General features: G+C 41.3%; 1 protein-coding gene across 1 annotated transcript; it reads right to left on the bottom strand.

Annotated features, from left to right (window-relative positions):
* Positions 1-10,767: 10,767 nt before the first annotated feature.
* Positions 10,768-12,615, bottom strand: LOC124115521 (ankyrin repeat and KH domain-containing protein 1-like). The gene has a single exon (XM_046476545.2). It carries the CDS (start codon positions 12,613-12,615, stop codon positions 10,768-10,770), a length of 1,848 nt encoding a protein of 615 aa, XP_046332501.2.
* Positions 12,616-22,868: the final 10,253 nt, after the last annotated feature.

Genomic DNA, 22,868 nt, shown 5'->3' with positions numbered 1-22,868 from the left:
CACCATATGTACAATTGCTGAGTAGAATGAGAGGAATGCAGGTTCTTGCCTTCCATTATATGCACATTCTCTGTCGGAATATAGATTGTTGCATGCATATGTAGCAACAATTTGATTTTGATTTTATATTTTTGATGCCTTTCCTATTCATCTGGAATTTTTTCAGTCATTCCTTATAAATATTGTTTCAACTTCAATAAACTTGATTTGTATATAAAAAACTTTGCCTTTGTTTTCATTAATGTTCCACTCCTGAAGTGAAGTTATCCTAATACTGTGATGTACCGCAGCTTTTCCTTTTAACCGTTACTACAGGACAGTGACAAAAGTTATTTCTCATTGGATGTTAATTGACTTTTTATAAAATTGATTTGCTTGAATAGTCCAGAATGGCTGATTAGATTTGTACTAGTTTAGTACATAAATTTGTCCGAAACAACTCGGTGTTGTATAAACAAAGTGGGTGGGGCTTAATAGCTGATTTACCGGTGAATTTTAGAAGTTGTCTTCCCATACAGATGGAGTTGAAATGAGGTTTAACGTCACGTGCAAGATTATTGCAGATATACAGCGACGCACATGCACGAGTGTGTAAGTGTTTGTATGGCTGCTTGTTCTAGTCTTGATTGATGCCGATTTATAGTGCTAGTTCACTGAGATACCATGCCGCAGTTTGACATTAATAACCCATTCAGACACAGTATACTGACTCCGAGCCGAGCAGTCCTTGTTTTAGCCCCTAAATGCCGAGCGCAAGACAGGGTAACAACAAGTATCGTCTATCGTCTTTTGGTATGATGCGGCCGGGGATCGAACCCCGGACCTTCCGCTCCCCGGGCGGACGCTCTACCATTAGGAGACGGAGGCAGTCATTTTCACCGCCTTTGATACTCGGTATTGTATAGATGGAGTGGGGCCCGAGGGGAGAAAGTGAATCCAAACTTGGAATCTATATAGACATATGCTTGACATCATAGCACAAATTCATTCATGTTTCCAAAATCTGCCTCGGAGTCTGTTTCCATCCCTGGTGACCGGCTCGAAAAGGTCTTTTTATGTCACAATTACCTGACAGATCGTCATCCCCATCGTATATACCCAAGCTCATCGTTAGACAATACATCCATGCTTCCAGGACTGGCCCTTCTGTTCATCTGTCCGGCACTCCCAAACGAGTTACATCCAGTGTGCTTTGACAATCATTGGATGATTGTAATACAGATAGAGCTCATTCTTAATTTCATCAGTCGTCTAAGGTGCTGCGATTCGCTGTGCAGTGTTGTGTCCCTTGGTAACTGCTAACGGCAGTGACGCTAATTGACCTCCCCTCTCACTGCCTCTCACTCACTTGATGATTCGACCAATATGTTTAGTGTAATCAGACAGGCACATGTACCCCTGCAAGCCAGTATTTGTTTTGCACGTGCAAGACGCTATTTGATTGTTTGTCATCGTACCCGATTGCGTCAATCACTATTCATAAAATCAATCACCGGATTGTCTGGACTATAGTGTTAATTGCGTCTTGTTTTGGGTGAGTGAGTGAGTTTGGTTTAACGCTGCTTTTGACGCATTTAAATTGTATAACGGCGTGTCATCTTGAGATGGTGATATAAGTGATGGAAATATTCGGCGTTTAACACTTTGGGGAACTAAAAGAGCATAGCTACGGTACTGACAAACCTAGAAACATAATCATGGTGAACGGGAGATTAGCTCAAAGCCACATGCAGCCATATTCCAGCCATACGGAGACACGCGTCAACCAAGTCAGTGAGCCTGACCACCCGATCCCGTTAGTCGCCTCTTATGTCAAACATGGGTTGCTGAAGACATATTCTTTTTGTTTTCCTGCCTTTACGGACCTGTGATGAATGGAAATAACTGATGTGAGCCCTCTGAGTATTTATGACAAATGCACAGACAGGTCGTTTTATAGACTGTGACATGTTGCAAACTCAACGGCGAATGATCGACACACGCTTGGAAAACACTTTGCCACCGATCGACAACCAGTCACCGATAAAGCGGCGGTCGATCACTGCCTCATCACTGATCAAACACAACTGGGGTTGCAAAGAGTCAACACCCTTGTGCACATGAAACGGATCACTGCATATTGGAAACCAATCTGCGATTAAAATAACACCGCTTGGGGACCTCTAGGCCACCAATGAAACCTCCGAGCAACCAAATAGGTCGCAGCCAGTCTTTTGTGCATGTTCAAAGGACTGGTTGCGACCGATTGGCTTTTGCGAGCGCTCTGAAACCTTTCAGAGATCCCCGAAACCTCATTGCGATCGTCAAATATTTTGGTCGCCAAGAGGTTGCATCGCGGTCGCATTGTCTGTGTGACTGAGGTTTCACTGTGGTTGAGTAAATGTTTCACCTGACAAAATAGGGAAACATATGGTATATGTCAAAATAGGGATTTTTTTCGACAGCAATTTTGTCACAGATGCGTCATATTTGGAAATATCCTCCACATGTCTACCGTAAGACGTTTGAGAAACATGTTAGTTTTGCAACACAGTGGTGGCAGTTTTGGTGTCCCGGCCCAAACATTTCCTTTGTATAAGGAGCTAACCTTCTACATAAACATCAAGGGACAATCCATTGGTCATCCACAGCAACAGAAACGCAACAATATTTAGAGAATTCATTATTTAATGAGGAACAATAGATGAAATACATTGTTGTCTACATATTGATATTCAATCTAATAGATTGGATCGTTAACACATATATACTGACCCGCAAAAGAATTGTCACCAGGGATAGATATATGAGAAACCTTATTTGTCCAAACACTGTAAATAGAGAATCTCACCAGAGTGTCTTTTGATATCAAATATATCAACACGAGTTGATAAAAGTAGGAAAACTCCGAGGCTTGCAGAGGATCTTTTCCACTTTTATCAACGAGTGTTGATATATTTGATATCAAAAGACACGAGGGTGAGATTAAATTTATCATCCAACATCATTCTTCCAACTTCAGTTTGTAGAAAGTAATAAGCAGTGTCTTTAGTGTAAAAAGAACTGCCAAAAGCTTCAGTAGCAGAGCCATTAGTGATGTCATTTGATTGTGACGTCATGGTAACCAATGACGTCACAATGGCCTGCAAATCATTGTGATGCAATATCATTGCAGCGATATCTAGTGTAGATATCGCTTGATCTCTCCCAAGCGATATCACCTGTGGGAGCCAGTTATGAATGATAAACATACTTTGAGACATATTAATGTGAGACAAAATGTTCTTAAAGTGAAACACAACACTAGTTTATGAGAAAAAGACATCAGAAGTCAGTATCTCGTGTGTCCGCCATGTGCATTGATGACTGCCGTGCAACGTCGATACATGAAATGGATGAGGCGGTTGATGAAGGCCATAGGCACTTTAGCCCACACTCTGAGGAACGCCCGACACAGTTCAGCGGCAGTTGTCGGCCTTTGTCGGACGTCATTCAGCCGTCTTTGAATCTCGTCCCACAGGAGCTCAATGGGATTTCAATCGGGACTGAGGGTAGGCCTGTCCATGGTTCTGAAGCCATTCTGCTGGAGGAAGTCTCTTGTTGCTCTTGCAGTGTGGGCACGGCCGTTATCATGCTTAAACTCGGCGACATGCCAAATGAGGTATGGCGTGTGATCGCAAGACTTGACCAATGTACCGAGTTGCTGTGACGTCATTGCCTCTTCCTGGACCGATGGTCTGGACGACCACAGGGCCAACCCTCTGTGCAAGACCAATTCCACCCCACAGCATGATGCTCGGACCATCCCACGAGTCTCTCTCAACAATTCAAGCATCCGAATAACGTTTCCCATGGCGTCGCCAGACTCTCCATGCCATCTGCTGTCGAGATAAAGTATCGGCTCTCGTCTGAAGAGAGGACTTTTCTCCACTGCTGTTGGCGCAAATGCTGGTGCTCTGTTGCCCACTGAAGACGGTCCCGGCGATGACGTGGTGTCAGAATGGGTCCTCGTTGTGGCCTGTGACAGTGGGGGTGTCTGCTTGTCAATCGTCGACGCACGGTGTCTGCACTTATGTGTCGCTTGTGTGTCCCCATGGTTTGTCGAGCAGTTTCCGCAACAGTAACAAAGCGATCTTGAAGATGCTGTCGCACAATCTGACGATCATGTCGTCGGGTGCTGACCCTTGGTCTTCCACTACGTGGTCGATTATCTGTGGTGTTGGTGGTCTGGTACCGTTGCTGGAGCTGGTCCTCACGTGGCCTTGAAATGCATTGGCTACTTACCGGGCGGTTTGTCCAGCTTGCAATCGTCCAAGGGCATGGTGTCGCTGATTTCTTTTCAATCTTGGCATGTGGTAGCAATTCAATAACGAATGAATGTTCTCTGATCTGGGTGGATTTTTACAGAGCCAAAAATGGGGGAACGCATGTACATTTCAATTTGCACGGAACTCACGTGAATCGGGTTACCGTTGCCGTGATGCGTTTAGGTGATCGGTTTTATTGTATTCTGCTTTGTTTTTTCATTTCATTTTCCAAAAAAGGTAATGTCAAATTTTAGAAACTTGGACAAAAATTACCCAGATATTTAAATGTCAACTTTTCATGCAATGTTACAAGGGGTGACGCTTCTTTTGCGGTTCAGTATATATGCTGTGGTATGAAAGGACATAACAAAATACAAACAGATAAACACGGAATCAGCGAGACGCCAGAGTGAGTGAGTGAGTTTGGTTTAATACCACTTTTAACAATATTCCAGTTATATTACGGCGTGTCAGCTTAATGTGGGAGGAAAGCCCGATGTGATGCAGGTCTAAGACGTTTACCACTTCGGTGAAACCCACGAGCACGGGTATGGTGTTGACAAACCTAGAAACATAATCAGGGTGAACCGGGATTCGAACCCACAATCATAGGTTTCTGGCGTGTCCAGGGGACGCAACTCTGCACTGCGAATCGCGGCGCCCTTGACGACTGGGCCACCCGTGCCCCGCGGGACGTTAGCGAGAACACAGCTCCCAAGCCATGTGAAATGGCTAACAAATTTGTTTATAGATAATAGTGGTGTAACACATATTGATATTGATGAAATATTGTTATTATTGACTTGTTAACGAGTGCTTGAGTGAGTTGGATTTAAAGCCGCTTTTAACTGTATTCCAGTTATATCGAGGCGTGTCAGCTTAATGTGGGAGGAAAGCCTGAAATGATGCAGATATCAGACCTATACTACTTTGGTGAAACCCACGAGAGCGGGTATGGTGCTGACAAACCTGAAAACATAATCGGGGCGAACCGGGATTCGAACCTATAGGTTTCTGGCGTGCCCAAGGGGCGCAAATTTGCACTGCGAATCGCAGAGCCTTAAACGACTGGGCCACCCGTGCCCTTGTAAACGAAAGGAACAAAGGACTGTCGTTGTGAAGGGAGATGACAGCAAGCAATTGAGAAAAAGGTACTTATATAATTATGTAATGCAAGAGTGTAGTAGTATTGCCGAAATGGCGCTCTTGGAATTTGCCCATGGATCCAGGATATAACTCACTCGACCGCTGTGTTCAAGTGTCATCCGATTTCCTATTCCCACATACCTTACTGATTCACAGTTTTATCAGTGTGCTATTGTTAATATATTTGGAGAGAGTATTTTAAGTAAATGTTCACCTTATTCAGTCACTACAAAAGAAATTACATCATGCCATTTCACGTTGGCTGATACATGGAAGTAGAACTCTAACAGGCTCAGCTTCTCGTTGGTTGCGGAGATAATGTTAAGTCATCACACCACAACTGCTCGAAGCTTTCATCAAAATGCTAAATAACGAACACCTGCAGGACCGCCTCCGTGGTCTAGTGGTAGAGTGTTCGCCTGGAGAGCGGAAGATCCGGGGTTCCATCCCGCGTCATGTGAAATGACGTTAGAAGATAGTACGTGTTGTTTCCGGTCTGGCGCTCGGCATGAAGGGGCTAAACAAGGACTGGTCTGTTCGGAGCCATTATACTGTGTCTGAGTGGGGTATTCATGTTAAACTGCAGCATGGTATCTCAGTGTGCCAGTACTATAAATCTGACTGGTAGAAACCGCCACACCCACGTTCATGCACGTCGCTATATAATTGTAATAATCTTGGACGCGACATTAAACCCCATTTCACCTCATCTCACCAACTAACACCTAAACGTGGACATTTACAATATGGGACAAAATACAGAGAAAATGTAACATGATGCAGGTTGAACGTATACAAAGTGTGCAGCAGGGACCACCGGCTGATTACAATTAGCAGTCAGTTCTGATGTACAGTAAACTACGGTTATAACGAATTCAAAGGGACCACAAATGTTAGTTCCTTATAACCATAGTTCGTTATCAGCATATATTCATCATATAAACAGCAAATGGCCTGGACCAAAAAAACAGTTCGTTATATCCATCAGTTCGTTATAACGTCACCGAGTCTAACCAACCCGATCCACAAAGTAGCATCGTGATGTAAGGTAACACTTGTACACTATGTGTTGATGTAAGGGTAACACGTGTACACTATGTGTTGTTATAAGGGAAACGCGTGTACACTATGTGCTGATGTAAGGGTAACACGTATATAGTATGTGTTGATGTAAGGGAACAAGTACACTATGTGTTGATGTAAGGTAACACGTGTACACTATGTGTTGTTGTAAGGGTAACACGTGTACAATGTGTGTTGATGTAAGGGAAACACGTGTACAATATGTGTTGATGTAAGTGTCACACGTGCACAATATGTGTTGATGTAAGGGTAACACGTGTACAATGTGTGTTCATGTAAGGGAAACACGTGTACAATATGTGTTGATGTAAGTGTCACACGTGCACAATGTGTGTTGATGTTAGGGTAACACGTATATAGTATGTGTTGATGTAAGGGTAACACGTGTACACTATGTGTTGATGTAAGGGTAACACGTATACAATATGTGTTGATGTAAGGTAACACGTGTACACTATGTGTTGATGTAAGGGTAACACGTTTACAATGTGTGTTGATGTAAGGGTAACACGTGTAAACTATGTGTTGATGTAAGGGTAACAAGTTTACAATATGTGTTGATGTAAGGGTAGCTCGTGTACACTATGTAACATAGGCGTTGCTGAAAAAGAAACAGGTGTTTACTATGTAACATAGGGGTTGCTTTAAGAGAAACAGGTGTACACTATGTAAGAAAGGTGTTGCTTAAAAGAATCAGGTGTACACTATGTAACATAGGTGTTGCTGCCACAGAAACAGGTGTACACTATATAACATAGGTGTAGCTGTAAGAGAAACAGGTGTACACGATGTAACATAGGTGTTGCTGTAAGGGAAACAGGTGTACACTATGTAAAGCATGTGTTGCGGTTAGAGAAACAGGTGTATACTATGTAACATAGGTGTTGCTGTAAAAGGAAACATGTGTATACTATGTAACATGGGTGTTGCTGTAATAGAAACAGGTGTTTACTATGTAACATAGGTGTTGCAGTAAGAGAAACAGGTGTATACTATGTAACATAGGTGTTGCTGTAAGAGAAACAGGTGTACACTATGTAACATAGATGTTGCTGTAAGGGAAACAGGTGTACACTATGTAAAGCATGTGTTGCTATAAGAGAAACAGGTGTATACTATGTAACATAGGTGTTGCTGTCACAGAAACAGGTGTATACTATGTAAAGCATGTGTTGCTGTAAGAGAAACAGGTGTATACTATGTAACATAGGTGTTGCTGTAAGAGAAACAGGTGTACACTATGTAACATGGGTGTTGCTGTAAGAGAAACAGGTGTATACTATGTAACATAGGTGTTGCTGTAAGAGAAACAGGTGTACACGATGTAACATAGGTGTTGCTGTAAGAGAAAGAGGTGTACACTATGTAACATAGGTGCTGCTGTAAGAGAAACAGGTGTATACTATGTAACATTGGTGTTGCTGTAAGAGAAACAGGTGTTGACTATGTAACATAAGTGTTGCTGTAAGAGAAACAGGTGCACACTATGTAACATAGGTGTTGCTGTAAGGGAAACAGGTGTATACTATGTAACATAGATGTTGCTGTAAGAGAAACAGGTGTACACTATGTGACATAGGTGTTGCTGTAAGAGAAACAGGTGTACACTATGTAACATAGGTGTTGCTGTAAGGGAAACAGGTGTACACTATGTAAAGTATGTGTTGCTGTAAGAGAAACAGGTGTATACTATGTAACATGGGTGTTGCTTTAAGAGAAACAGGTGTATACTATGTAAGAAAGGTGTTGCTTAAAAGAATCAGGTGTACACTATGTAACATAGGTGTTGCTGCCACAGAAACAGGTGTACACTATATAACATAGGTGTAGCTGTAAGAGAAAGAGGTGTACACGATGTAACATAGGTGTTGCTGTAAGGGAAACAGGTGTACACTATGTAAAGCATGTGTTGCGGATAGAGAAACAGGTGTATACTATGTAACATAGGTGTTGCTGTAAAAGGAAACATGTGTATACTATGTAACATGGGTGTTGCTGTAAAAGAAACAGGTGTTTACTATGTAACATAGGTGTTGCAGTAAGAGAAACAGGTGTATACTATGTAACATAGGTGTTGCGGTAAGAGAAACAGGTGTACACTATGTAACATAGATGTTGCTGCAAGGTAACCAGGTGTACACTATGTAAAGCATGTGTTGCTGTAAGAGAAACAGGTGTATACTATGTAACATAGGTGTTGCTGTAAGAGAAACAGGTGTACACTATGTAACATGAGTGTTGCTGTAAGAGAAACAGGTGTATACTATGTAACATAGGTGTTGCTGTAAGAGAAACAGGTGTACACGATGTAACATAGGTGTTGCTGTAAGAGAAACAGGTGTACACGATGTAACATAGGTGCTGCTGTAACAGAAACAGGTGTATACTATGTAACATTGGTGTTGCTGTAAGAGAAACAGGTGTTTACTATGTAACATAGATGTTGCTGTAAGAGAAACAGGTGCACACTATGTAACATAGGTGTTGCTGTAAGGGAAACAGGTGTATACTATGTAACATAGATGTTGCTGTAAGAGAAACAGGTGTACACTATGTGACATATGTGTTGCTGTAAGAGAAACAGGTGTACACTATGTGACATATGTGTTGCTGTAAGGGAAACAGGTGTACGCTATGTAAAGCATGTGTTGCTGTAAGAGAAACAGGTGTATACTATGTAACATGGGTGTTGCTTTAAAAGAAACAGGTGTACACTATGTAACATAGGTGTTGCTGTAAGAGAAACAGGTGTACACTATATAACATAGGTGTTGCTGTAAGAGAAACAGGTGCACACTTTATAACATAGGTGTTGCTGTAAGGGAAACAGGTGTATACTATGTAACATAGATGTTGCTGTAAGAGAAACAGGTGTACACTATGTGACATATGTGTTGCTGTAAGAGAAACAGGTGTACACTATGTAACATAGGTGTTGCTGTAAGGGAAACAGGTGTATACTATGTAACATAGGTGTTGCTGTAAGAGAAACAGGTGTACACTATGTAACATGGGTGTTGCTTTAAGAGAAACAGGTGTATACTATGTAACATAGGTGTTGCTGTAAGAGAAACAGGTGTACACTATGTAACATAGGTGTTGCTGTAATGAGTGATTGAGCGAATTGGGTTTAACGCCGCTTTTGACAGTATTCCAGTTATATCGCGGCGTGTCAGCTTAATGTGGGAGGAAAGCCCGAAGTGATGCAGGTCTCAGACCTTTACCACTTCGGTAAAACCCACGGGCACGGGTATGGTGATGACAAACCTAGAAACATAATCGGGGCGAACCGGGATTCGAACCCACAATCATAGGTTTCTGGCGAGCCCAAGGGACACAACTCTGCATAGCGAATCGCGGCGCCTTAGACGACTGGGCCACCCGTGCCCCCAGGTGTTGCTGTAAGAGAAACAGGTGTACACTGTGTAACATAGGTGTTGCTGTAAGATAAACAGGTGTATACTATGTAACATAGGTGTTGCTGTAAGATAAACAGGTGTACACGATGTAACATAGGTGTTGCTGTAAGGGAAACAGGTGTACACTATGTAACATGGGTGTTGCTTTAAGAGAAACAGGTGTATACTATGTAACATAGGTGTTGCTGTAAGATAAACAGGTGTACACGATGTAACATAGGTGTTGCTTTAAGGGAAACAGGTGTACACGATGTAACATAGGTGTTGCTGTAAGGGAAACAGGTGTACACTATGTAACATAGGTGTTGATGCAGGACTAGATTACTCAGTGATGTTCTGCTCACGTGGATGATGTGCAAACTGTGCACAGTAATATTGGGTTAATGTTGTGCATGTCCTCTCACCGTGCACTGTTATAGATACTGTTTGTATTGTGTGTTTGTTTTGAAGTTGTTGCATAGTATTAGTCTGTGACTGGGTCCTATTCAATCTGTACTTTTTCTGAAGGTTCAAACAGTTTTCTTGAAATAAATGGCAATGATTTTGAGACATTTACTTGAATGCGTTTCTAGATTGACAGAGTGAGTGAGTTTAGTTTTGTGCTGCTTTTATCAATATTCCAGGAATATCACGGCGGGGGACACCAGAAATGGGCGTCACACATTGTACCCATGTCGGGAATAGATACCGGGTCTTCGGCGTGACGAACCAACGCCTTAACCATTCGGCTACCCGACCGTCCCTTTAGATTGACAGAAATACATACAACAACAAAATCATCATATTAATCATAGTGACTGCCGGTTTGTAACTAACATCAGCTGGTTTCCAATTCAGCCCTTCGAAATTATGAGGTCATACACTTTCATGTGTTTTCTACGTTTTGCCATCATCGCTGCCGTATGCCCATACTTGTCCTTGGCGTGAATATCCACAATACCTTGAGAAAGAATATGTTTCACCATTTCCACTTGGCCACAGAAACAAGCCACGTGCAGGATCGTGGAACCATTACCATCAACTGCAGACACATCACCTCCTTCACTAACAAGCAAGTCAAACACGTCTTTATATCCCCCAGCTACGGCCACCATCAATGGTGTCCTCCCGTATAACCCTCGACTGTTGATATCAACAATGTTCTGTGAGAGAATGTACTTCACCATCTCCGCATGTCCTCCAAGACAGGCCAAAAGTAGGATGTTATCACCATGTGTGTCCACAAGTGAAGCATCGCCTCCTTTACTCATGACTGAGTCAAACACGTCTTTATGTCCCTCAGTTGCTGCAAACATCAATGATGTCCTCCCGTGTACTCCTCTACTGTTGATATCAAGAATGTTCTGTGAGAGGATGTACTTCACCATCTCAACATGTCCTTCAAAACAGGCTAAATGTAGGATGTTATTACCATTACCATCAAATGCAGACACATCACAACCTTTACTAACAAGCAAGTCAAACACGTCTTTATGTTCCTCAGCTGCGGCCATCATCAATGGTGTCCTCCCGTATGTATCTCGACTGTTGATTTCCGCAATGTTCTGTGAGAGGATGTACTTTACTATTTCCACATTTCCTCCAAGACAGGCTAAATGTAGGATGTTATTACCATTACCATCAAATGCAGACACATCACCTCCTTTACTCATGACTAAGTCAAACACGTCTTTATGTCCCTCAATTGCTGCAAACATCAAGGGTGTCCTTCCATACATTCCTCTACCGTTGATGTCCACAATCTTCTGTGAGAGGATGTACTTCACCATCTCCGCATGTCCTCTAAGGCAGGCCAAATGTAGGGTGTTATCACCATGTGTATCCACAAGTGAAACATTGCCTCCTTTACTCATGACTAAGTCAAACACGTCTCTATGTCCCTCAGTTGCTGCAAACATCAAGGGTGTCCTCCCATACATTCCTCTACAGTTGATGTCCACAATCTTCTGTGAAAGGATGTACTTCACCATCTCCACATGTCCTCTAAGGCAGGCCAAATGTAGGATGTTATCACCATGTGTATCCACAAGTGAAACATTGCCTCCTTTACTCATGACTAAGTCAAACACGTCTCTATGTCCCTCAGTTGCTGCCACCATCGCTGATGTCCTCCCGTACTGTCCTCGACTGTTGATGTCCGCAATGTTCTGTGAGAGAATGTACTTCACCATCTCAACATGTCCTCTAAGGCAGGCCAAATGTAGGATGTTATCACCATGTGTATCCACAAGTGAAACATTGCCTCCTTTACTCATGATTAAGTCAAACACGTCTCTTTGTCCCTCAGTTGCTGCCACCATCGCTGATGTCCTCCCGTACTGTCCTCGACTGTTGATGTCCGCAATGTTCTGTGAGAGGATGTACTTTACTATCTCAACATGTCCTCCAAGACAGGCCAAATGTAGGATGTTATCACCATTTATATCCACAAGTGAAACATTGCCTCCTTTACTCATGACTAAGTCAAACACGTCTCTATGTCCCTCAGTTGCTGCCAACATCAATGGCGTCCTCCCGTGCTTCATCTCTCTACTGTTGAGGTCAACATGACCTTCAGTTAAGATGTGTTGCACTCGGCTAAGATCACCCTCCCTGCAGGCTTCATGGAGTATGTTGTCTCCAGATTTTCTCTTCTGATCTCGTTTCTGCTGTTGAGATCTCGAAGGATAGAACTTCTCCATATCTGGAAATATGTTTATTGAGATTTGTTTCACCACAGCTAGTGAAGAAGTACCGGTACTATTTATGTTTACATTCTGAAGCACATTTGTTTCATCACAGAATGGAACAAATAATTGCTTTTTCAAAAAATGCTTTGCATAAACATATAAATTATTCAGTCTCGTCATATCCAAACATAATTTCTGGCATCTCAAATATAACTTAAGAAAGTTGGAAATCAAGGTTAATTTAATAGATAGTTTCGTTATCTGACAGTCTAAACATTTTAATTGGTCATTGGAAATATTTCTTGGGAGGTATTGTTTCTTTTTCTAAAAGTGCAGATATTTGCCCTAAAAGTCTTAAGTAAAATAGTACTTGGAAACCCCCCAAAAGATAACTGGAAAGCTATTACCTTTTACAAAGACAGCTTTACATAAACATATAAATTACTCAGCCTCATCATATCCCACCATAATTTCTGACATCTATAATATAATTTAGGAAAGTTGGAAATCAAGGTTAATTCAATATATATTTTCCTTATCTCACAGTCCAAACATTCTATTGGTGGATTGGCGATATTTCTTGGGAGGTATTGTTTCTTTTTCTAGACATACAAATATTTGCCCTAAAAAGAGAAATAAAATTTTGGCCAATCAACATCATATTCAAAAACAATTTCTAAAATTGTCTCAAGTTCAGGAAAATTGAAATCCAGTTAAACTCGACAGATATTTTATACAATGTATATTCCCACTCCAAACCTTAAGTAAAAAAGGACTTGAAAACAGACAAAAGATAACTTGAAGGTTATTACCTTTTACACAGACAGCTTTTCCAGATCGACTCTCTATACACCTAGAACCGAGACTGCAAGACATGTCTGTGCAGGGACCAGCGGGTACCTTTAAACAGAAGCAAATTGTCAACTGTGTGTTCTCGAATTTCTCCTCCCAAGTAGCACACTGTGTTGTGCTCTGTCAGTTCTTGAAAAGCATCGGTCTTTTGTCCTAGTTGAATAATAATAAAAGCGACAAAACTCGTTCCATATTCATATGAAATCTCTGCTTAAAGCATGAACATGTGTTCACGAACATGTGTTTATGAATCACTATGACATAGTGATGAAGTAAGCGAAAAGATGAACGTATCCTGACCCACCGGTGGTACCCGTCACACATGCATTAATTTTTACTTGACGTTGTCTTTCTAGATATATTCTGACGAAACAATGCAACTGTGCTTCACATTAAGTTCAATAAATATTTAGTTCTTCTGTAATGAAATACTTTATCTTGTAATACATGTTCATGAAGGTATTTCCTCGACTTTAAGGTCGTGATACACAATGTGCACGTGCATGATCATGCATGGGGCACAATATTAATGTTTGCATGTTCGTTGGGGGCATGATACTCACACACGTGTTCTTGTTCACGTGAATAGCACACAGTGATACCAGGTGATCAAAAAAACATTTTTGTAAGGCAATGTCGGGGTAATGGGAAAAAACGAAGCTGACAGATAATTTTAAGTTCATCAAAACACAGTATTATCCCTTTGTTGACGATATCAGCAGCATGTAGATACGTTATGTACAAACACGTGGCGTCACATCCACAAGACAACCGTATTCGGTTGGTGCATCAAGGGAATCGATACCAAACTGACACATTAACAGCTCAGACAGTTCCTGGGTTGAGCCCGGTTAGTGGCAGAACCGTACGCAAGTTGTTGATACGCCGAAGATTGATTCTACGTCACCGTCAGCCACGCCTAGCTTGGTGTAGACATCTGAGGTATACTGATGAGTCCAGGTTTAATCTGAACAGGTCTGATGATCGTGCAAGGGTCTACAGAACGTTTTAGCGATGCTTGCATTACTCAACGTCGCCTGTTTGGGGGTGGAAGTGTAATGGTATGGGCTTATATCCCAACTCATTGGAGAACATAGCTTCATTTTAAATGGCAATTCCAATGACGTACGCTACCGGGACGAAATCGTTCGAGATCATGTTCTACCCTTTGTGGATTAAGCGTCTCGTTGAAGCAGCATCGCCTCCCCCCAAAACATCCCAGCCACCCACAACCCCACCACCAGCCACCGTTCCACTTCTTGTAACAAACTTTTGGAAGTAGTATAACATTGCTGTTCTGCCATTCCAGGCTGTTTCCCCAGACATCTCCCCCATAGTACATGCCTGGGATGAGATGGAACGACGTACATAACATAACCAGAACCAGACTGCAAGGCTACTTAAGTAATTGGGCCAATCTTTGGTTGACATTTGGAACAACACCTCCCAGGCTGTTTTCAACCATCTGTTGTCTTCAATGCGCCGCCGCTGCATCAAGGCAAATGGTGGTCACTCCCGTTATTGACATTGTTAACTGAGTTCTCACCCGGTTTGGGTCCTACTATTTAACGCCCTGGAACGTCCGGGGGCGTCCGGAAACGTCCGGGAGGTTTCATCAGAGGTCCGGAAACGTCCGGGAGGTTTCATAAGACGTCCGGGATTTTGAAAATACAGTGCAGACAATAAAACATGTCTTTCTCAGTTTGGTAACGCTTCCGGACGCTCCCGGCCGTTTCCGGACGCCCCCGGGCGTTTTTTAGTGTGACCGCCCTGTTACCAGGTATGGGTTTGGTCAGTCAATTTGATCAGACGGATGACCAATAGTATGTTGTTATTTTAGATAACATTAACATCACCTTATAAGAAAGGAGGTTACATTTTTCCGTTAGTATATATATAGCGGCTGGTTGGGTAGCGGTGTGGTCAAAACGTTTGTTCGCTGAAGACCCAGTACAATGTGTGAAGATCAATTCTGGTTTCCTCGATTTGTGATATGAATGGACTATTGCCAAATGCGGCGTAAAATACATCTAAATCACTCTTGAAATTTGCCAGTAAATTACTTTTAATTCACCTAACGTAAATTGAGTTCAAACCTAGCAGACCAATATAGAATACATGTTGATGCACTTAATGTCTGTTCTTCAATATGATATAATTACATAAGGAAATAATTTCTGTAAAGGAATTAAACCTTAAATAGGGTAAACATATTTACAAACAAATCGACTTACATCTGAATGATTCTTTTGAAGAACAATAAATCCTTCATTCTTCTCAATTGGATTCGATTCACCAAGTCGTAGACGACAAGTTAACGTTTCATAACTGTATTCGTATCTCAAACAGCCGCCAGTTTCACCACATCTTACTTGGCAGAGTTTGATGCCAATGTTCCCGATAGTAGCAGAACGCTCCGTCTCCTTCTCTGTTGTTTGAACGTCACTTTGTTTGATGCTGGATGTTACCAGTCCTACCATTGAGTGAACAGCTGCTGATACCAGGAACAGCTCCCGAAACACCCCTGAACACAGTGGAGTCATCTTCAAGTCTGCACAGAAGATGCACCAACTACCGACCACACACAGCTGGGTACGACTGCACGACTGCTGATCGACACAACCAAGGTAGACCTGTTGACTTATGTATATGGAAGTCATGTGACAGATAACGTTACCTCTGTACATGCTACATGCGAGATCAATACAGCAAAGTACATCCTGGAACCGTCAACGAAAATATCATCTGAAGTTTACAGAGAAAACAGAATGTGAAATGCTGAACGTCCTTATAGTAAGGTTTACTGGAGCCTTCAGGTATATATATGACATTGTTCATTAATTGTCAATTAGCCAATTCCCTTCCTCTGATTTTTCACCTGAACTAGCCATAATAGAGACCAGTGAGACAGCCTCATCTGTTTTATGTTAAGATCTATGTATAAAGAATCAGAGTGACAAAACCTCTATCCACAATTATGGCTCGAGTGAAGTCTTCATGTTTTCAATATATGTCAAGCAATATTCCAGCAACTCCAGCCTTTGGCGTCTAAATAACCTATTTGAGGTACATTTGTACACGCGAGTCATGCTGGAAGAGTTACAGCATTCAAGTCTTAGTATTGCTTTCTACGTTTTTATGGTTTCACGTTGGAGGGCATTTCCAAATGTTCCCAAGTTTGTTTTGGACTTGCCTTTTGTTAATTAAAACTATGAGTCTAAATATTATTTTTTTCTAAAAAAACCCAACACATTGCAGCAATGTAATTTTTGTCAGACAATTTCTTCCTTTTTTCCAACAGTCTGAAGCATAACTATTTTTTTCAAAATTAGTCTGGGGCAATTTCTTTTCAGACAAATCCAAAGCTCCCCACTGGAATAATCATACAACATAGTATTTGTCCAGTTGTCAAGATGACGGCCATGGCTTGCAACCTAGATACTGAGCACTTTACAAGGTCAGTTAACCAGGTTAACACACGTTAGCCTACAACCATATACTGATCATTATTACCCACGTGGTGAAGATACAGGTGGTAAGATACTAAATCCGTACGTCACACGTTTATCGTACAAGGCTGACCTTGTTTAATTCGTTTTTATTGGATAACCGTGATCTCTGTCACACCGGGACTACTTTTTTCATTTATAAAAAAATCGCGAGACGTCATTCATTTTGCAACTTCAAGGCAGAACTGAATCAATCTCATGTGAGCGAGGGATATTAACAAACACTTTATTAAACCAAAGAAGATAGTCATACGCATCAAATTCTGTTTGCATTCTATATAAGTTATGCATTGAGCTTCCACAGACATTATATAATCGAGCTATATCCATTTACAATGTTCGACTACCGTTCAATAGATCGAGGGTCCACATGAGCGTGACGCACCCGACTACTTTCGCAGCTTTCAATTTGATTGAGCGTAAATTCAGCTGATAGGTCAAGGAAACCGAACCATTTCTGATTGCACAGACGGAACACCGGCAGTGACCGACTGTCAGTCCGATATTCAAAGCGCGGCGCTAATGTGACTTTTCAAATTTGCATAAAGGTGTCCTTCGTACTAACAACATGGTGCCTGAATTATCATAAGTTGAAAAATTTCTTCCAAAATGATCTTGAGCGTCGTTGTTAACAACGTATACAACGTTAACCTGTATACTGTTCAGTAAACATGGTGACAGACGTTAGCTTACAACATATATATTAACCAGTAAACCAGCAAAGATAACATATTGTGTCCAGGTATGAGCGGACATTAGCCTACAACAAATATGGCGACAAATAAACATTTAGAATATAACATATATTGTGACCAGCATCCGTACCCTATAGCATATATTTTGACCTGTATCCATTACCCTATAACACATATTGTGACCAGCATCCGTTACCCTATAACGCATATTGTGACCAGCATCTGTTACCCTATAACACATATTGTGACCAGCATCCGTTACCCTATAACATACATTTTGAACAACATCCGTTACCCCATCACATATATTGTGACCAGTACCCGTTACCCTATAACACATATTGTGACCAGCATCTGTTACCCTATAACACATATTGTGACCAGCATCCGTTACCCTATAACATACATTTTTAACAACATCCGTTACCCCATCACATATATTGTGACCAGTATCCGTTACCCTATAACACATGTTGTGACCAGCACGTGTTACCCTATTACACAATATGTGACCAGCATCCATTACCTTACAGCATATATTGTGATCAGAATCCATTACCCTATAACACAAACTGTGACAAGAATCCGTTACCCTACAACATATATTGTGACCAGCATCCATTAACCATTAACATTTTGAACAGTATCCGATAACTGATCACATATGTTGTGATCAGTATGCGTTATCCTATTACATAAATTGTGACCAGCATCTGTTTCCCTATGACATACAATTTGAACAGTATCCGATACCCTATAACATAAATTGTGACCAGCATCTGTTACCCTATAACATATATTATCACCAGCATCCATTAGCATATAACATAAGTTGTGACCAGCATCCGTTAACCCATAACATACATTCTTAACACCATCCGTTACCCTACAACATAAATTGTATCAAGCATCCGTTATCCTGTAACACATATTGTGACCAGCATCCGTTACCCTACAACATATATCATCACCCTATACCCTATAACAAAGTGTTTTCGATTTATGCATGGATTGATGAAATCGTTCCAGTGTTAACCATAATATAGCAGCTACTTTCCTATCAACTGGCAAAACTTTTAATATCCACCCTTGGCACTGTTTGTGAGACATGGTCTTCTTGCAATGCAGTTATGTTGTAACGGTAAACATGCACTCAGCCCTCAGTGGTTAATCCATCACTTGGTTAGCATCACACAAAACAATGTATCATCAATTTATGTTCATTTGGGATCCATAGATTCTCTCACCGATGTCAAACAAATGCATTTGTCAGTCATGTGTGGTATGTTAAGTGAGATATATGTGAAGTATACATAATTCATAATTTCTACATGAAGATAGCAATGGTTTGATTTGTTGGTGTGGTGAAGGGAGTGGGGTATGTGTAAGCTTTACAATATGCATACCTCCCATCAACATAGCAAATGTTTCATTTGCTAGCAATACCGAAGTGAGTTAGATATATGTGAGGTATACACTATGCATACCTTCTATGAACATAGCAATGATTTGATTTGTTGTACTGGTGCTGTGTGCAAGGTTAGAACCATTTATGTGTCAGCTTAGCGAAGTTACTTAGATATAGGTATGTTATACATTATGCCTTAACTTAATCCATAGAGCAATAGTTTGATAAAAGTGTGTTTGTGTGCGCGTGTTTACAAGTGCTTGATTTTGTGCGGACGTGCATATGTGCGATTACATACACTTTTGGAGTATAACACAATTCTCTGTGCAGGGTTGCGTGCCTTGGGCATACCAGAAACCTGGGTTCGAATCCAACATTTATCCTGATTGAGTTTCTGGGTTCGTCAGCACCATATCCGATCTCTTGGCTTTCACCAAAGGGGCAATTGCCACTTCGGGTTTCCACCCACATGAAGCTGACACATTGTGATTACACCCTTGATCACTGGAGCACGTGAAGCAGCGACAGAACATTCATTTAATTATGCTTATCTGATCCATTTGCAGATTGGACTTTTTACAAGACACCAGTGAAAGATATTTTTTTGGTGTAAATTCTGAAACACATTTCTTTTGTAGATTTGAATAAATAGTTGTCTTTATTTTTTTAATTTACTTTATATCAATTGTCAATGCAGCAGACTAACCAGGCTAGATTTTCTACATAAACAGATTCCACTTGACGTAAAAAGGGCAAATAGCTATGGGAGTTATATGCATGGACCACTGAAATTCAGTGATGACACCAGGTGTTCGCGAAAAGGGTAAGCATAACCTTACCCTACCGGTAGCACCCGCCATTCATATCATCTGCATAACAAATATAGTATTTCTTGCCTGACTCAGGACAGCGGTACTCAAGCCTTGTGGCGTCAGCCTGTAAACGAACCAGATAATCAATGGATCAATGAACCAGGAAATTCAGCGACACGAGAGTACCATTACTGATTTTGTTGCAACTAATAAAGTCGGTACGTTAATTTTGAATTACGTTTGCTGTCAATCAATATATAAATGGCTCAACTCTCGTCTAATCCCATAACAATTTCAGCAGTGGGACTTTAATATGAGTATGCATGCATTGTCAATCACCCCTCGGTGATTCCAGGTTCGAATAGGTCTCAAGTACCCTATGCTGGTCACAGGGTGAAGATTCTTGGTTAGAATAGGTCCCCAGGAACGTATGCTGGTCATCAAGTGGGGACTCCGGGTTCGAATTGGTCCCCAGCAACCTATGCTGGTCACACATTTCAATGTTATTTGCATTATCATTATTAAATGTGGTGTGCATACATACATATATAATATTGCTGTTATGAGTCTTTAAGTGTCTCGTATGCCATTTTGACTGGCAGCTGAGATTTTACATTCTTGTCTTGTCATTTTATATATACAGCAGGTGACCCTATAATAAAATCTTCTTCTTGTTCCTCTTCTTTTACTTCTTCCCTGTAAGTATGTTCACCGTGTACGCGACCACAGGCGAGGCAACGGCGGAGAAATTGAAGACACCAGATGATTGATGAACCCTGGGGGATGCTGTTCCAAATGTTAACCAAATATTGGACCTATTGAGCTACAGTCTGTTTCTGGTCATGTTGTTGGCATCGTTCCATCTCATCCGAGACATGTTCTATCGAGGAGAGGTCTGGAGTAAAATCCGACTATGGCAGTACAGCAATCACATGCTCCTTCAAATACGGAAGACGTTAAGTAACGCAAGCGTCACTGAAATGTTTCCAATCTTGGTTTCCTAAACTCAAATGCTGTTTACACCATGCTATGTCACGGTGACGCGTGGAAGTTGATATTCAGGATGCCGTGACATTGTGTGGGCGTTATTTATGGTTAAACAAAATGGTTTTATTAAATAATCATTGTGCGCTGTTCATATTACAAAAACACGTATGTAATTTCATTGTCCCAACAAACACTTTAACATTCAAAGTGTGCGCCAGATTGTGAAGCTCATTTTAAAGTCGAGAAGATGTCTTCATGAATATGCATTGAAAGATGCATTTTTAAGTAATATACCTTTTTTACTGTATTTAAAGCACAGTTACTTTTTTCCGTTTGTACATGTATATGTACAGTATTTGTATGAGAACGTGTTTGCGTGCGTGCGTGCGTGCGTGCGTGCGTGCGTGCGTGTGTACGTGCGTGTGTGTGTGTGTGTGTGTGTGTCGTCCGGTTGTACATGTACGCTAGAACATGCAAACAGGAATGGCTGTCCTTCGATTTCATTTTGTATATAAAAACTGTGTATACCATAACCAAACAAAGTACTTTATGAAATAAGGAGGAAAATTTAAAAATCAAAGTATATCCATTTAATCAAGCGAACGCTCATGGGGTTAGAAACCATTTTCATCCCGGTGAATGGATCAGTCAATGTTAATTCTCAGCTCCCTAGGGGGTACATACACAACCATCCAACCTGCATGTTTCCTTTATATTAGACGAATGGCTGCAGATACCATTTACCTTGTTACTGGTTGTAGCATCGAATCGATTCATAGTTTGTCTATTCACTTGATCGCAGTGACGCACTAATAGATAACAGAGCTGTGATGAGTGACGTCATCCGGTTTACTACTTTCTACTAATATCAAGTGTGAACCTCCACAAAAAAAGATTCAGCAATATATGTGGATGATGATAATGCAAATTAGATACGGACAAAGAAGATTTCCTGAGCACCCTAAAACTATACTGTTTTGACACAGACATAGGCGAATGCGAAAGCACTTGTCTATGAATTACAATCATCACGATAAAATAGCCATTCACGGACTTGGAATTAGCAAATTAACCAGCTTAATTCAATAAAGAAGAAAGAATGATAGCATGTTACTCATGTAGGGATGTGACTGAACCACAATACCACGTTACACATTATTTCTTAAATAATCCTTGACAGCCTCCGTGGTCTAGTTGTAGAGCGTCCGCCCGGAGAGCGGAAGGTTCGGGGTTCGATCCCCGACCGCGTCATACCGAAAGACGTTAAAATATGGTACTTGTTGTTACCCTGTCTGGCACTCGGCACTAAGTTGCTAAAACAAGGACTGGTCGGCTCGGAGTCAGTATACTGTGTCTGAGTGGGGTATTTATGTTAAACAGCAGCATGGTATCTCAGTGGGCTAGCACTATAAATCGGCATCAGTCCGGACTAGTACAAGCAGCCACACAAACACACACACGTGCATGCACGTCGCTATATAAGTGCAATAATCTTGGACGCGACGTTAAACCCCATTTCACCTCACCTCTTAAATAATCCTAATCCTAGTAGTCCTAGTGTAGCAGTGACGTGTTCACGTTGTATTATGTTTTATTTTAAAAAGACAAAAACATTTCTTGTTCGTGTTAAACGGTTTTGTGGGCAACAGTATTATGCGTGGTATTCCCTTTGCCTGTTCCTTGTCTCGGTCAGGTTAATCAATATGCATAGCACGTGCATTTCATGTTAGTTGGTATCTTTGTTATAATATTGAGGATTTTGATTGGCTGATTTGATCATCTGCTTCAATGAAATTGTACCTTGTGGTTTTTCGTACAACTTAACATTTGAGAGGTGAACTTGGGAGCTTGAACACAAGAGTGGTCACCAAGTACAACACCCCTGTGTGTCGTCGTACAGAGACGACGGAGTAGCTTTGTCTTATAGACGGGATTATACTCTTCCACGTCTCATAAAAATAAACAGATTCACACCCAACACCATGTCATGTTTTCCCCTCTG

Source organism: Haliotis rufescens, unplaced genomic scaffold (genome assembly GCF_023055435.1).
Source record: "Haliotis rufescens isolate VD_foot unplaced genomic scaffold, xgHalRufe1.0.p SCAF_18, whole genome shotgun sequence".
NCBI classification, from domain to species: domain Eukaryota; kingdom Metazoa; phylum Mollusca; class Gastropoda; order Lepetellida; family Haliotidae; genus Haliotis; species Haliotis rufescens.
This window is presented reverse-complemented; position numbering and strand designations above follow the sequence as displayed.